The 16,276-nt window shown below is 38.4% G+C and overlaps 2 protein-coding genes across 5 annotated transcripts in view; one reads left to right on the forward strand and one right to left on the reverse strand.

Moving 5' to 3' along the window:
* Positions 1-16,276, reverse strand: part of LOC141399680 (uridine 5'-monophosphate synthase-like) — a 117,867-nt gene that overhangs the window by 87,685 nt on the left and 13,906 nt on the right. The window lies entirely within an intron of this gene.
* The window catches only part of l(3)neo38 (C2H2-type zinc finger domain-containing lethal (3) neo38), a 77,997-nt gene that overhangs the window by 43,700 nt on the left and 18,021 nt on the right, over positions 1-16,276 (forward strand). For all 4 annotated transcript variants that reach the window (XM_073978816.1, XM_073978838.1, XM_073978827.1 and 1 more), the window contains one exon: positions 13,840-13,989. In XM_073978816.1, the coding sequence (XP_073834917.1) occupies positions 13,840-13,989 (150 nt within the window). The remainder of the gene's footprint in view (positions 1-13,839; positions 13,990-16,276) is intronic.

A 16,276-nucleotide genomic window follows, 5' to 3' on the forward strand; every position in this document is an offset into this window, starting at 1 on the left:
GAAGTTTACCTATGGAAACTGCTATTCAGCCAGGCTGAATTGAAGTTTACCTATGGAAACTGCTATTCAGCCAGGCTGAATTGAAGTTTACTTATGGAAACTGCTATTCAGCCAGGCTGAATTGAAGTTTACCTATGGAAACTGCTATTCAGCCAGGCTGAATTGAAGTTTACCTATGGAAACTGCTATTCAGCCAGGCTGAATTGAAGTTTACCTATGGAAACTGCTATTCAGCCAGGCTGAATTGAAGTTTACCTATGGAAACTGCTATTCAGCCAGGCTGAATTGAAGTTTACCTATGGAAACTGCTATTCAGCCAGGCTGAATTGAAGTTTACCTATGGAAACTGCTATTCAGCCAGGCTGAATTGAAGTTTACCTATGGAAACTGCTATTCAGCCAGGCTGAATTGAAGTTTACCTATGGAAACTGCTATTCAGCCAGGCTGAATTGAAGTTTACCTATGGAAACTGCTATTCAGCCAGGCTGAATTGAAGTTTACTTATGGAAACTGCTATTCAGCCAGGCTGAATTGAAGTTTACCTATGGCAAACTCTATTCAGCCAGGCTGAATTGAAGTTTACCTATGGCAAACTCTATTCAGCCAGGCTGAATTGAAGTTTACCTATGGCAAACTCTATTCAGCCAGGCTGAATTGAAGTTTACCTATGGCAAACTCTATTCAGCCAGGCTGAATTGAAGTTTACCTATGGCAAACTCTATTCAGCCAGGATGAATTGAAGTTTACCTATGGCAAACTCTATTCAGCCAGGCTGAATTGAAGTTTACCTATGGCAAACTCTATTCAGCCCGGCTGAATTGAAGTTTACCTATGGCAAACTCTATTTAGCAAGGCTGAATTGAAGTTTACCTATGGCAAACTCTATTTAGCAAGGCTGAATTGAAGTTTACCTATGGCAAACTTTATTCAGCCAGGCTGAATTGAAGTTTACCTATGGCAAACTCTATTCAGCCAGGCTGAATTGAAGTTTACCTATGGCAAACTCTATTCAGCCAGGCTGAATTGAAGTTTACCTATGGCAAACTCTATTCAGCCAGGCTGAATTGAAGTTTACCTATGGCAAACTCTATTCAGCCAGGCTGAATTGAAGTTTACCTATGGCAAACTCTATTCAGCCAGGCTGAATTGAAGTTTACCTATGGCAAACTCTATTCAGCCAGGCTGAATTGAAGTTTACCTATGGCAAACTCTATTCAGCCAGGCTGAATTGAAGTTTACCTATGGAAACTGCTATTCAGCCAGGCTGAATTGAAGTTTACCTATGGAAACTGCTATTCAGCCAGGCTGAATTGAAGTTTACCTATGGAAACTGCTATTCAGCCAGGCTGAATTGAAGTTTACCTATGGAAACTGCTATTCAGCCAGGCTGAATTGAAGTTTACCTATGGAAACTGCTATTCAGCCAGGCTGAATTGAAGTTTACCTATGGAAACTGCTATTCAGCCAGGCTGAATTGAAGTTTACCTATGGAAACTGCTATTCAGCCAGGCTGAATTGAAGTTTACCTATGGAAACTGCTATTCAGCCAGGCTGAATTGAAGTTTACCTATGGAAACTGCTATTCAGCCAGGCTGAATTGAAGTTTACCTATGGAAACTGCTATTCAGCCAGGCTGAATTGAAGTTTACCTATGGAAACTGCTATTCAGCCAGGCTGAATTGAAGTTTACTTATGGAAACTGCTATTCAGCCAGGCTGAATTGAAGTTTACCTATGGAAACTGCTATTCAGCCAGGCTGAATTGAAGTTTACCTATGGAAACTGCTATTCAGCCAGGCTGAATTGAAGTTTACCTATGGAAACTGCTATTCAGCCAGGCTGAATTGAAGTTTACCTATGGAAACTGCTATTCAGCCAGGCTAAATTGAAGTTTACCTATGGAAACTGCTATTCAGCCAGGCTGAATTGAAGTTTACCTATGGAAACTGCTATTCAGCCAGGCTGAATTGAAGTTTACCTATGGAAACTGCTATTCAGCCAGGCTGAATTGAAGTTTACCTATGGAAACTGCTATTCAGCCAGGCTGAATTGAAGTTTACCTATGGCAAACTCTATTCAGCCAGGCTGAATTGAAGTTTACCTATGGCAAACTCTATTCAGTCAGGCTGAATTGAAGTTTACCTATGGCAAACTCTATTCAGCCAGGCTGAATTGGAGTTTACCTATGGCAAACTCTATTCAGCCAGGCTGAATTGGAGTTTACCTATGGCAAACTCTATTCAGCCAGGCTGAATTGGAGTTTACCTATGGCAAACTCTATTCAGCCAGGCTGAATTGGAGTTTACCTATGGCAAACTCTATTCAGCCAGGCTGAATTGAAGTTTACCTATGGCAAACTCTATTCAGCCAGGCTGAATTGAAGTTTACCTATGGCAAACTCTATTCAGCCAGGCTGAATTGAAGTTTACCTATGGCAAACTCTATTCAGCCAGGCTGAATTGAAGCTTACCTATGGCAAACTCTATTCAGCCAGGCTGAATTGAAGTTTACCTATGGCAAACTCTATTCAGCCAGGCTGAATTGAAGTTTACCTATGGCAAACTCTATTCAGCCAGGCTGAATTGAAGTTTACCTATGGCAAACTCTATTCAGCCAGGCTGAATTGAAGTTTACCTATGGCAAACTCTATTCAGCCAGGCTGAATTGAAGTTTACCTATGGCAAACTCTATTCAGCCAGGCTGAATTGAAGTTTACCTATGGCAAACTCTATTCAGCCAGGCTGAATTGAAGTTTACCTATGGCAAACTCTATTCAGCCAGGCTGAATTGAAGTTTACCTATGGCAAACTCTATTCAGCCAGGCTGAATTGAAGTTTACCTATGGCAAACTCTATTCAGCCAGGCTGAATTGAAGTTTACCTATGGCAAACTCTATTCAGCCAGGCTGAATTGAAGTTTACCTATGGCAAACTCTATTCAGCCAGGCTGAATTGAAGTTTACCTATGGCAAACTCTATTCAGCCAGGCTGAATTGAAGTTTACCTATGGCAAACTCTATTCAGCCAGGCTGAATTGAAGTTTACCTATGGCAAACTCTATTCAGCCAGGCTGAATTGAAGTTTACCTATGGAAACTGCTATGCAGCCAGGCTGAATTGAAGTTTACTTATGGAAACTGCTATTCAGCCAGGCTGAATTGAAGTTTACCTATGGCAAACTCTATTCAGCCAGGCTGAATTGAAGTTTACCTATGGCAAACTCTATTCAGCCAGGCTGAATTGAAGTTTACCTATGGCAAACTCTATTCAGCCAGGCTGAATTGAAGTTTACCTATGGCAAACTCTATTCAGCCAGGCTGAATTGAAGTTTACCTATGGCAAACTCTATTCAGCCAGGCTGAATTGAAGTTTACCTATGGCAAACTCTATTCAGCCAGGCTGAATTGAAGTTTACCTATGGCAAACTCTATTCAGCCAGGCTGAATTGAAGTTTACCTATGGCAAACTCTATTCAGCCAGGCTGAATAGAAGCTTATCTTTGGAAACTATCATCAGTCAGATTGATTTCAGTCTGGTCACCCCATTTACCACAAACAATAATCACTTTCTATGTTTTTAATGGTCATTAGGGAAAAGACAACTTCATAATGAAATGCAAAAACATTGTTTTACTTAGTCAACGACATTGTGCCGACCAGCGTTTGTGGCCATTGTTTGTTGTAGAGTCGAGAGTGCAAAAACAACCCCGGCGTAGTAAGAGTTGTACCAATACTAGCTCACATTGTGACATACAAACACATATATTTGTATGAAGCACAATTGTAGACAAATATGAGTAGATTTTTTACACAGACATTATGTTTTAATGCAGTATTTGTGGGAGTATGTGTGTGCCTTAGTCTGCTGGTAATGGTAGTAAAAACAGTTAAGGAGTATGAAGTACATTTATTATATACAGCCTCATCATATATAAAACAGGCCTCCTATGTACATGTTTTGAAAATCATCTAGAAATGGGTACTCTTTACATGTCTATGTTGGGGGGTAACTATACACACACAGAAGTGGAGTTATTGCCACATAAAATCCCTCTCACTTGTATGCACTTTGAAATGGGGTATGGTAGCCCCTTTTCAAAGTGCCGCCATTTTTACAACTTTTTCTAAAACCTCAATTTTTAATAAGAAAGCTTCAATTCAGTACTGCTGAATAGCAGTTTCCATAGGTCAACTTCAATTTAGCCTGGCTGAATGGCAGTTTCCATAGGTAAACTTCAATTTAGCCTGGCTGAATAAGGTTTCCTTTAGGAAAACTTCAATTCAGCCTGCCTGAATAAGGTTTACTTTAGGAAAACCTCAATTCAGCCTGGCTGAATAAGGTTTCCTTTAGGAAAACTTCAATTCAGCCTGGCTGAATAAGGTTTCCTTTAGGAAAACTTCAATTCAGCCTGGCTGAATAAGGTTTCCTTTAGGAAAACTTCAATTCAGCCTGGCTGAATAAGGTTTCCTTTAGGAAAACTTCAATTCAGCCTGGCTGAATAAGGTTTCCTTTAGGAAAACTTCAATTCAGCCTGGCTGAATAAGGTTTCCTTTAGGAAAACTTCAATTCAGCCTGGCTGAATAAGGTTTCCTTTAGGAAAACTTCAATTCAGCCTGGCTGAATAAGGTTTCCTTTAGGAAAACTTCAATTCAGCCTGGCTGAATAAGGTTTCCTTTAGGAAAACTTCAATTCAGCCTGGCTGAATAAGGTTTCCTTTAGGAAAACTTCAATTCAGCCTGGCTGAATAAGGTTTCCTTTAGGAAAACTTCAATTCAGCCTGGCTGAATAAGGTTTCCTTTAGGAAAACTTCAATTCAGCCTGGCTGAATAAGGTTTCCTTTAGGAAAACTTCAATTCAGCCTGGCTGAATAAGGTTTCCTTTAGGAAAACTTCAATTCAGCCTGGCTGAATAAGGTTTCCTTTAGGAAAACTTCAATTCAGCCTGGCTGAATAAGGTTTCCTTTAGGAAAACTTCAATTCAGCCTGGCTGAATAAGGTTTCCTTTAGGAAAACTTCAATTCAGCCTGGCTGAATAAGGTTTCCTTTAGGAAAACTTCAATTCAGCCTGGCTGAATAAGGTTTCCTTTAGGAAAACTTTAATTCAGCCTGGCTGAATAAGGTTTCCTTTAGGAAAACTTCAATTCAGCCTGGCTGAATAAGGTTTCCTTTAGGAAAACTTCAATTCAGCCTGGCTGAATAAGGTTTCCTTTAGGAAAACTTCAATTCAGCCTGGCTGAATAAGGTTTCCTTTAGGAAAACTTTAATTCAGCCTGGCTGAATAAGGTTTCCTTTAGGAAAACTTCAATTCAGCCTGGCTGAATAAGGTTTCCTTTAGGAAAACTTCAATTCAGCCTGGCTGAATAAGGTTTCCTTTAGGAAAACTTCAATTCAGCCTGGCTGAATAAGGTTTCCTTTAGGAAAACTTCAATTCAGCCTGGCTGAATAAGGTTTCCTTTAGGAAAACTTCAATTCAGCCTGGCTGAATAAGGTTTCCTTTAGGAAAACTTCAATTCAGCCTGGCTGAATAAGGTTTCCTTTAGGAAAACTTCAATTCAGCCTGGCTGAATAAGGTTTCCTTTAGGAAAACTTCAATTCAAAATGCTTTTTAAAATGTAGTTTGCTTTTTTAATTGATTTTTATAGCATTTATTGTTAGTTATTTCAAATAATTATTGCTTTTCAATTTAGTGTTGTTTTCTTTGCTATCTAATTTCTCCCCCATTTGTGTGTGTTTGGCGACTATCTTCCCCCATATTGTTAAAATAATTACTCAAACTTCATTTGGAAGTTGTTGTTTTTGTTTATGTTAGCAAAAAAGACATCATACCACATGTCATTGTTGGTTTTTGTATATAATATCTATAGTGTATATATGATTGATGTTGCCGTTGTATTGGTAAGCCCACCACACCATAAAGCCCACTTACACATCCATATGTTTACATCCCCCCTCATTATTTTACAACCCCACGGTGAAAAGCCTCAGAGAAAATAAGCAAAAAAAAAAAATCAAATTCACTCTCACTCTTGTTTTCCTTTACTCTCACACATTCTCTTTGGCCATCCATCCATCCACCCACATATGTACATTGTTATGAGTTTATCATGCTACCGGCTTTTTTGCCTTTGTCCATCATTCCCCAACATGTGTTTTTTACTCTCCCTCTCTCTGTTAACACTGCCGTGTTCTGTGTCATTAACCACTTAAAAGTCAGTATTCTAATGATTTTTTTTCTCATCTTTCCCTGGCATAACCTTTTCCTATCAGCATAGGGGTGTTTAGCTCCCCTTGTTAGCCAACTCAGGCCTATTAGGGAACTTATTCTCCCCTCAGTTTTTTTAAATATGTGTAGAGTTCACCCAAGTGTGAGTGGCTTTGGCCCCAATTGGGGTTGAGTTTTTAGTTCGTGCTATCTGCCAACTCACCACATACCTCACACACACACATGCACACATTCTCACATCTCTTTCCTTATGTGAACTTTCTCTCACTCTTACTCGTAACTCTCCCATCACAGTGGGTTTTAATTTACCCAAGTTTCTCAAACTTTGCTTTCCTCCGACAAAGCCATGGGGTTTGTATACCCCGTCGTTAGTGACTTTGACACTATGTCGTTGACGTTGTTGCCTTGTGCTCCACTTTGTTTCCTTCCTCGTGTAACACAACTCTGTGGCCGACACATTTCTAAAATTCTAGGTTGGTTGTTAACTTGGCTTACATTCTTTCCACAACACCCTTAGTTTACAGTTTCGTTTTCATCTGTTCTGTTTATGTTTCCCATGTTTACGTTGAACCGACTTCTAGGCCAAGCCGCATTCTTTACAGGATGTATATTTGCTTGCTTTGCCTTACATCCTCTGGTCTGTTCTCTGTTGTTATACCAACAAGCATGCTTCTTTCTACAGCTGCTAACTCACACAAGTGAGAGTTAATTGTTTTGATTTTTGTTTTGCTATCCTTCTCGGTATTTTCTGATGTGAAAGTGAAAATTCCTGTTACTACACTATTTATGTTAGAGATTTTTCTTTCTCTCACTCTCCCGCGCAATGTTAACTACAGTCTCACACAACAGATGATGCCAATATTGGGGAAAACTATCATTCAGCTATGCTGAAATGAAGTTCACTTAAGGAAAACCTAATTCAGCCCAGCTGAATTGAAGTTTACCTAAGGAAAACCTAATTCAGCGCATCTGAATTGATTTTTACCGATGGAAAACCTAATTCAGCCCAGCTGAATTGAAGTATACCTAAGGAGAACCTAATTCTGCCCAGCTGGACTGAAGTTTGCACAAGCGAAACCTAACTCAGCCCAGCTGAATTGAAGTATACCTAAGGAAAACCTAGTTCATCCCAGCTGAATTGAAGTATACCTAAGGAAAACCTAATTCATCCCAGCTGAATTGAAGTTTATCCATGGAAACCACTATTCAGCCCAGCTGAATTGAGGTTTATCCAAGTAAAACCTAATTCAGCCAAGTTGAATTAAAGTTTATCTAAAGAAAACCATAGGTAAACTTCAATTCTGACTGGCTGAATAGAGTTTGCCATAGGTAAACATCAGTTCAGCCTTGCTGAATAGAGTTTGCCATAGGTAAACTTCAATTCAGCCTGCCTGAATGGAGTTTGCCATATGTAAGCTTCAATTCAGCCTGGCTGAATGGAGTTTGCCATAGGTAAACTTCAATTCAGCCTGGCTGAATAGAGTTTGCCATGGGTAAACTTCAATTCAGCCTGGCTGAATAGAGTTTGCCATGGGTAAACTTCAATTCAGCCTGGCTGAATAGAGTTTGCCATAGGTAAACTTCAATTCAGCCTGGCTGAATAGAGTTTGCCATAGGTAAACTTCAATTCAGCCTGGCTGAATAGAGTTTGCCATAGGTAAACTTCAATTCAGCCTGGCTGAATAGAGTTTGCCATAGGTAAACTTCAATTCAGCCTGGCTGAATAGAGTTTGCCATAGGTAAACTTCAATTCAGCCTGGCTGAATAGAGTTTGCCATAGGTAAACTTCAATTCAGCCTGGCTGAATAGAGTTTGCCATAGGTAAACTTCAATTCAGCCTGGCTGAATAGAGTTTGCCATAGGTAAACTTCAATTCAGCCTGGCTGAATAGAGTTTGCCATAGGTAAACTTCAATTCAGCCTGGCTGAATAGAGTTTGCCATAGGTAAACTTCAATTCAGCCTGGCTGAATAGAGTTTGCCATAGGTAAACTTCAATTCAGCCTGGCTGAATAGAGTTTGCCATAGGTAAACTTCAATTCAGCCTGGCTGAATAGAGTTTGCCATAGGTAAACTTCAATTCAGCCTGGCTGAATAGAGTTTGCCATAGGTAAACTTCAATTCAGCCTGGCTGAATAGAGTTTGCCATAGGTAAACTTCAATTCAGCCTGGCTGAATAGAGTTTGCCATAGGTAAACTTTAATTCAGCCTGGCTGAATAGAGTTTGCCATAGGTAAACTTTAATTCAGCCTGGCTGAATAGAGTTTGCCATAGGTAAACTTTAATTCAGCCTGGCTGAATAGAGTTTGCCATAGGTAAACTTTAATTCAGCCTGGCTGAATAGAGTTTGCCATAGGTAAACTTTAATTCAGCCTGGCTGAATAGAGTTTGCCATAGGTAAACTTTAATTCAGCCTGGCTGAATAGAGTTTGCCATAGGTAAACTTTAATTCAGCCTGGCTGAATAGAGTTTGCCATAGGCAAAACTTCAATTCAGCCTGGCTGAATAGAGTTTGCCATAGGCAAAACTTCAATTCAGCCTGGCTGAATAGAGTTTGCCATAGGCAAAACTTCAATTCAGCCTGGCTGAATAGAGTTTGCCATAGGCAAAACTTCAATTCAGCCTGGCTGAATAGAGTTTGCCATAGGCAAAACTTCAATTCAGCCTGGCTGAATAGAGTTTGCCATAGGCAAAACTTCAATTCAGCCTGGCTGAATAGAGTTTGCCATAGGCAAAACTTCAATTCAGCCTGGCTGAATAGAGTTTGCCATAGGCAAAACTTCAATTCTGCTCGGCTGCATAGAGTTTGCCATGGGTAAACTTCAATTCTGCCCGGCTGAATAGAGTTTGCCATGGGTAAACTTCAATTCTGCCCGGCTGAATAGAGTTTGCCATGGGTAAACTTCAATTCAGACTGGCTGAATAGAGTTTGCCATGGGTAAACTTCAATTCTGCCCGGCTGAATAGAGTTTGCCATGGGTAAACTTCAATTCTGCCCGGCTGAATAGAGTTTGCCATGGGTAAACTTCAATTCAGACTGGCTGAATAGAGTTTGCCATGGGTAAACTTCAATTCAGCCTGGCTGAATAGAGTTTGCCATGGGTAAACTTCAATTCAGCCTGGCTGAATAGAGTTTGCCATGGGTAAACTTCAATTCAGCCTGGCTGAATAGAGTTTGCCATGGGTAAACTTCAATTCAGCCTGGCTGAATAGAGTTTGCTATGGGTAAACTTCAATTCAGCCTGGCTGAATAGAGTTTGCCATAGGTAAACTTCAATTCTGGTGGCGAATGATCAACATGTTGTGCTCTAGTATCATTCGAACATCACTCATACGCACCACAGCACTCTCGCATGGTTAGGTTTTCTCTTTTGTCTTAATAATACTTTCTTTATTTCGAAATTATTGTTGTTATTTCAACTTTAATTTAAATTCAATTTCCGCACTCATTTCCAAAAATTCCCTCCCTTTTCCTTTTTAATCCCCACCATTCGAAACTTTTAATTTTTTCCCTTAATTTCATTGGAATCAATGTCAATAATCTTGTCTGAACAACAACACCACATGGAAGGAAATTTAATAAATCAAAAATATATACTTGTATTTGTCATAAACTGTTATACAAACTGTTATACACAGTTAATTTGATAATTGAAATAACCGGCATTTGTTTTGTTTTTTCTTCCTTTGGTTACTTCGTTTGAATTGTTTTCATTCATTCGTCTTCTTCGTCTGGCATGGTAACACTTCGTCGTGAAGGCTGATTGTTCCGGTGAATATATCTTGTTACTATTGTTGTTGTTATTGTTATTGGAACATTGTTTTGTTGCTGGTTTGCCAGATCCTATGGCACTTTTGGTTGCTGATGAGGCAACACAGTTTTTGGTTCTTTTTTTCTGGTATGGAGCCTATCCCATAAAATGTAACCGACACACACACACACACTTACACTTACATACATATTTAGGTATATAACAGTGTATACCATGTCATCATGTTCACACATGTATGTGTGGCTGTGTGTGTATTTAGGTATTTTTGGGGAAACGAATGGCCTTGGAAGTAAAGATTAATGTGGGAATTCCGGGGGTGGGGACAATGCTGGGTAATCACTCAGGCATGCAGGCAGTCAGTCATTCAGTCAGTCAGCCGGGCAGGCATTTAGTCACTCAGTAACCGAAATGAGCACAGCAATAAAAACAACAACAACCATAATGATGGCCTTGGACACAGTTGTTGTTGCTTGGTTATACATCAACATGAAAGAATAAAAAATAACGGTTCATGTTTTTGTTGTTGTTGCTAAGCAGGACAAATTTACATTAACCTTAAAGAATATGTTCTAAAAAACCTCTGAAAGCCGAAATTTTAACATTTCAAATTAAAGTTAACCTATGGAAACTTCAACTCAGCCTGTCTGAATTAAGTTTTCCATAGGTAAACATCAATTCAGCCCGGCTGAATTAAGTTTTCCATATGTAAACTTCAATTCAGCCTGGCTGAATTAAGTTTGCCATAGGTAAACTTCAATTCAGCCTTGCTGTATTAAGCTTGCCATAGGTAAACTTCAATTCAGCCTGGCTGAATTAAGTTTGCCATAGTTAAACTACAATTCAGCCTGGCTGAATTAAGTTTGCCATAGGTAAACTACAATTCAGCCTGGCTGAATTAAGTTTTCCATAGGTAAACTACAATTCAGCCTGGCTGAATTATGTTGTTTTCAATAGTAAACTACAATTCAGCCAGGCTGAATTAAGTTTGCCATAGTTAAACTTCCATTCAGCCTGGCTAAATTAAGTTTGCCATAGGTAAACTTCAATTCAGCCTGGCTGAATAGAGTTTGCCATAGGTAAACTTCAATTCAGCCTGGCTGAATAGAGTTTGCCATAGGTAAACTTCAATTCAGCCTGGCTGAATAGAGTTTGCCATAGGTAAACTTCAATTCAGCCTGGCTGAATAGAGTTTGCCATAGGTAAACTTCAATTCAGCCTGGCTGACTAGAGTTTGCCATAGGTAAACTTCAATTCAGCCTGGCTGAATAGAGTTTGCCATAGGTAAACTTCAATTCAGCCTGGCTGAATAGAGTTTGCCATAGGTAAACTTCAATTCAGCCTGGCTGAATATAGTTTGCCAAGGGTAAACTTCAATTCAGCCTGGCTGAATAGAGTTTGCCATAGGTAAACTTCAATTCAGCCTGGCTGAATAGAGTTTGCCATAGGTAAACTTCAATTCAGCCTGGCTGAATAGAGTTTGCCATAGGTAAACTTCAATTCAGCCTGGCTGAATAGAGTTTGCCATAGGTAAACTTCAATTCAGCCTGGCTGAATAGAGTTTGCCATAGGTAAACTTCAATTCAGCCTGGCTGAATAGAGTTTGCCATAGGTAAACTTCAATTCAGCCTGGCTGAATAGAGTTTGCCATAGGTAAACTTCAATTCAGCCTGGCTGAATAGAGTTTGCCATAGGTAAACTTCAATTCAGCCTGGCTGAATAGAGTTTGCCATAGGTAAACTTCAATTCAGCCTGGCTGAATAGAGTTTGCCATAGGTAAACTTCAATTCAGCCTGGCTGAATAGAGTTTGCCATAGGTAAACTTCAATTCAGCCTGGCTGAATAGAGTTTGCCATAGGTAAACTTCAATTCAGCCTGGCTGAATAGAGTTTGCCATAGGTAAACTTCAATTCAGCCTGGCTGAATAGAGTTTGCCATAGGTAAACTTCAATTCAGCCTGGCTGAATAGAGTTTGCCATAGGTAAACTTCAATTCAGCCTGGCTGAATGGAGTTTGCCATAGGTAAACTTCAATTCAGCCTGGCTGAATAGAGTTTGCCATAGGTAAACTTCAATTCAGCCTGGCTGAATAGAATTTGCCATAGGTAAACTTCAATTCAGCCTGGCTGAATAGAGTTTGCCATAGGTAAACTTCAATTCAGCCTGGCTGAATAGAGTTTGCCATAGGTAAACTTCAATTTAGCCTGGCTGAATAGAGTTTGCCATAGGTAAACTTCAATTCAGCCTGGCTGAATAGAGTTTGCCATAGGTAAACTTCAATTCAGCCTGGCTGAATAGAGTTTGCCATAGGTAAACTTCAATTCAGCCTGGCTGAATAGAGTTTGCCATAGGTAAACTTCAATTCAGCCTGGCTGAATAGAGTTTGCCATAGGTAAACTTCAATTCAGCCTGGCTGAATAGAGTTTGCCATAGGTAAACTTCAATTCAGCCTGGCTGAATAGAGTTTGCCATAGGTAAACTTCAATTCAGCCTGGCTGAATAGAGTTTGCCATAGGTAAACTTCAATTCAGCCTGGCTGAATAGAGTTTGCCATAGGTAAACTTCAATTCAGCCTGGCTGAATAGAGTTTGCCATAGGTAAACTTCAATTCAGCCTGGCTGAATAGAGTTTGCCATAGGTAAACTTCAATTCAGCCTGGCTGAATAGAGTTTGCCATAGGTAAACTTCAATTCAGCCTGGCTGAATAGAGTTTGCCATAGGTAAACTTCAATTCAGCATGGCTGAATAGAGTTTGCCATGGGTAAACTTCAATTCAGCCTGGCTGAATAGAGTTTGCCATGGGTAAACTTCAATTCAGCCTGGCTGAATAGAGTTTGCCATGGGTAAACTTCAATTCAGCCTGGCTGAATAGAGTTTGCCATGGGTAAACTTCAATTCAGCCTGGCTGAATTATTGCTGAATTGATGTTACTTTAAGAAAAATCAAATTTATTTTCTAATATATGCCTGTGATGTAGGTCAGTACTTTATTTAGGTTCCCAAAGCGTTAAAACTTATCACAAGAAGAAGAATATAAAAAAATGTAGGGTAGGGTATGGTTAGGGAAAATTGTTTTTGCTGTTGTTGTGTGCGTTGAATGTTTTTTCCGGCTGCTGTTGTTGTTGGCTGTTTGTAGGTGCCATTTCTAAGGACATGTTTGTGTGACTGTTTTTGATCTGCCTTTCCATTATTCAATCTCCCCTCTAGCCTTCCGGTTAATCCTATGCCCTGACTATTTTTCTGTTCGTAACTTCGTTTCAAGGATTCGGCAGATTTTTTTGTCCTCTGACTCTTGAAATATGTCTAAGGAAGCGGCGGCATAGAGGGAAGTTAACGACGATGACGACGACCACGACCACCAGACAGGCTGCTGATGTTCTTTGGTAGGCAAAACTTGGCGTCAGCTGCTGGGTAACATGAACCTCAAACAATAAGCCGCTTTTCAGTTAGTAAATGGTATAGCAAGAGTGCGTAACTTATAGACGGCAAACAAGAAACCAGCAGAAGAAGAAGAAGGCCGGCCTAGTGAAGGAAAACTCTTAGATAGGCAGGCAGTAGTAGTCAGCCAGCCACGCACCATCATCATCGTTAACGGCTGAAGTAGTTGTAGGACTGATAAAAAAATCTTCTTTTTGCCTAACCCGACAAGTGTTGTGATACAATTTTAACCAACTCCTAAAAAGTAGAAAAGTAGTTTTCAATTTTAGAATAGAAAAAAAAAAATAACAACGAACGAAAAACAACAAAAATGTGTAAATATTTCAGATTTTTATTTTCTTTAGTGAAATCAATTTCCCAATGGAACAATTTTTTTGTTAATTATTTTTCTCTTTTTCTTTAATTTTCTTTTGCAGTTTCAGCAGCTAATAATACCATGCAGTATGGCCAAAATATATCCATACCCTATTCTCAGCCACAAACCGATTTGAATTTTTTAAATGCTGCCGCCTCCGTGGATCACAAAGGGAAAATACATCCAAAAATTGAAAGGGATCGTGAAGAAGGTAAGTACCCCCAACCACCACCCACCCACTCACCTATCTTAACAATTATTACTTAATATATTTTAAAATGGTTTATTGTTATTACGAGTTAATGACATTTGTCACCTGGTGGTAACCGTTTTCTCTTTCTAAGTGACAATCTCCCTCTCACTCTCCCTCTCTTTGTCATTACTACGAATGGTAATTATTTCTTTAATAATTACAATAATCATTTCATGATACATATAAACCCATATACTTAAATATTTACTTATATATTCGATTATATGTATATATGTATGCACCACATAAAAGAGTTTCAAGGCCACTCGAATACATAACCCAAAATTTTGTCTAACTTGAAATTGTTACTTTGGCTGCTCTGTTGTAACACACTGAGAATGTGAATTGGATTTCCATGTGAATCTCTGTGAGTGTGTGAATGTGCGTGCATTATGAGAAATTTTGTGTAGGCTCTTTGGTAGGCTGCTCATTTTCTAACTCCCTCTCTCTCTCTGGTTGACAATGTTGGTGAACTTGACAACGACAACAACATGTGGTGGTGGTTACCCGGATATTTTAGGATTCTTGGGAACATTTTTTTTTCTTCGAAATTGAATTTGAAAACAATTTTGTCCTCATAGTAACAGGAATTTTAAAAATAGAATATTTTGAAATGAATAAATTTCAAAAATGAGATTCACAATGAATAAATTTAGACAAAGTTCAATAAATGCCCATATAAAAATTTTAAATTCCTTCAATGATATTTCAATTCAGCTAAGCTGAATAGGATATTTTACACAGAAATAAAAACTAAAAATTAGCTGAATTAAGTTTTTTGTACATAAACCTCAACCGTCCCTCAGCTGAATTAAGTGTTATATATTTCTCCTTGCTAAATTGAATATTTTCTACAAAAACTTGAATTTTTTCGTAGCTGAATAAAGTTTCCTGCCCGAAAAAAGCATTTCAGCACAGCTGAATTAGGTTTGTACGGCACATAATAGCAATTCAGCTAAGCTGAATTATGTTTTTATCACCCAAAATGCAATCTAGCTTAGCTGAATAAGGTTTCCTGCCAAAAAATAGCAATTCAGCTATGCTGAATTAAGTGTTGTGCATAAAAACCTGATTTTTTTCTTGATGAGTTGAAGATTTTGTACATTTAGATACTTTTTACTTCGCTGAATAAGGTTTCCTGGTGCAAAATAGCAATTCAGCTTAGCTGAATTAGGTCAATAGGATATATTTAACAGGAACATAAGTTCTTAGTACCGAAACATCAATATACCCCAGCCGAATTAGGTATTATGCAAGAAAACATTATTGTTTTCTCGTTGAATTGAAGATTTTGCACAATTACATCAATTTTACTTAGCTGAATAAGGTTTCATGGCGGAAAATAGCAATTAAGCTTAGCTGAATTATGTTTTATACCACAAAATAGCAATTCAGCTTAGGTAAATAAATTATTCTGCCATAAAATAGCAATTCAGCTAAGCTGAATTAGGTATTATGAAAAAAACCATTATTTTCACCTTCTCAAAATGAAGATTCTGTACAATTACGACCATTTTAATTAGCTGAATAAGGTTTCCTGGCGGAAAATAGCACTTCAGCTTAGCTGAATTATGTTTTATACCACAAAATAGCAATTCAGCTTAGGTAAATAAATTATTCTGCCATAAAATAGCAATTCAGCTAAGCTGAATTAGGTATTATGAAAAAAACCATTATTTTCACCTTCTCAAAATGAAGATTCTGTACAATTACGACCATTTTAATTAGCTGAATAAGGTTTCCTGGCGGAAAATAGCAATTTAGCTTAGCTGAATTATGTTTTACACCACAAAATAGCAATTCAGCTTAGGTGAATAAATTATTCTGCCAGAAAACTACAATTCAGAAAAGCTAAATTATATATTATGAACGAAAACATTATTTTCTCCTTCTCGAAATGAAGACTCTGTACAATTACAACCATTTATTTAGCTGAACAAGGTTTCTTGGCGGAAAATAGCAATTTAGCTTAGCTGAATTATGTTTTATACCATAAAATAGCAATTCAGTTTAGGTGAATAAATTATTTTGCCAGAAAACTGCAATTCAGCTAAGCTGAAATGAAGATTTTGTACAACTACAGTCATTTTATTTAGCTAAATAAGGTTTCCTGGCGGAAAATAGCAATTCAGCTTAGCTGAATTATGTTTTATACCACAAAATAGCAATTCAACTTAGCTGAATTAGGTTTTTATCGCAAATAATAGCAATTCAACAAAGTTGAATTAAGTATTTTGCCATGAAA

This window comes from Musca autumnalis, unplaced genomic scaffold, assembly GCF_047663935.1.
Source record: "Musca autumnalis isolate F117 unplaced genomic scaffold, ASM4766393v1 scaffold_1, whole genome shotgun sequence".
Taxonomy (NCBI): Eukaryota; Metazoa; Arthropoda; class Insecta; order Diptera; family Muscidae; genus Musca; species Musca autumnalis.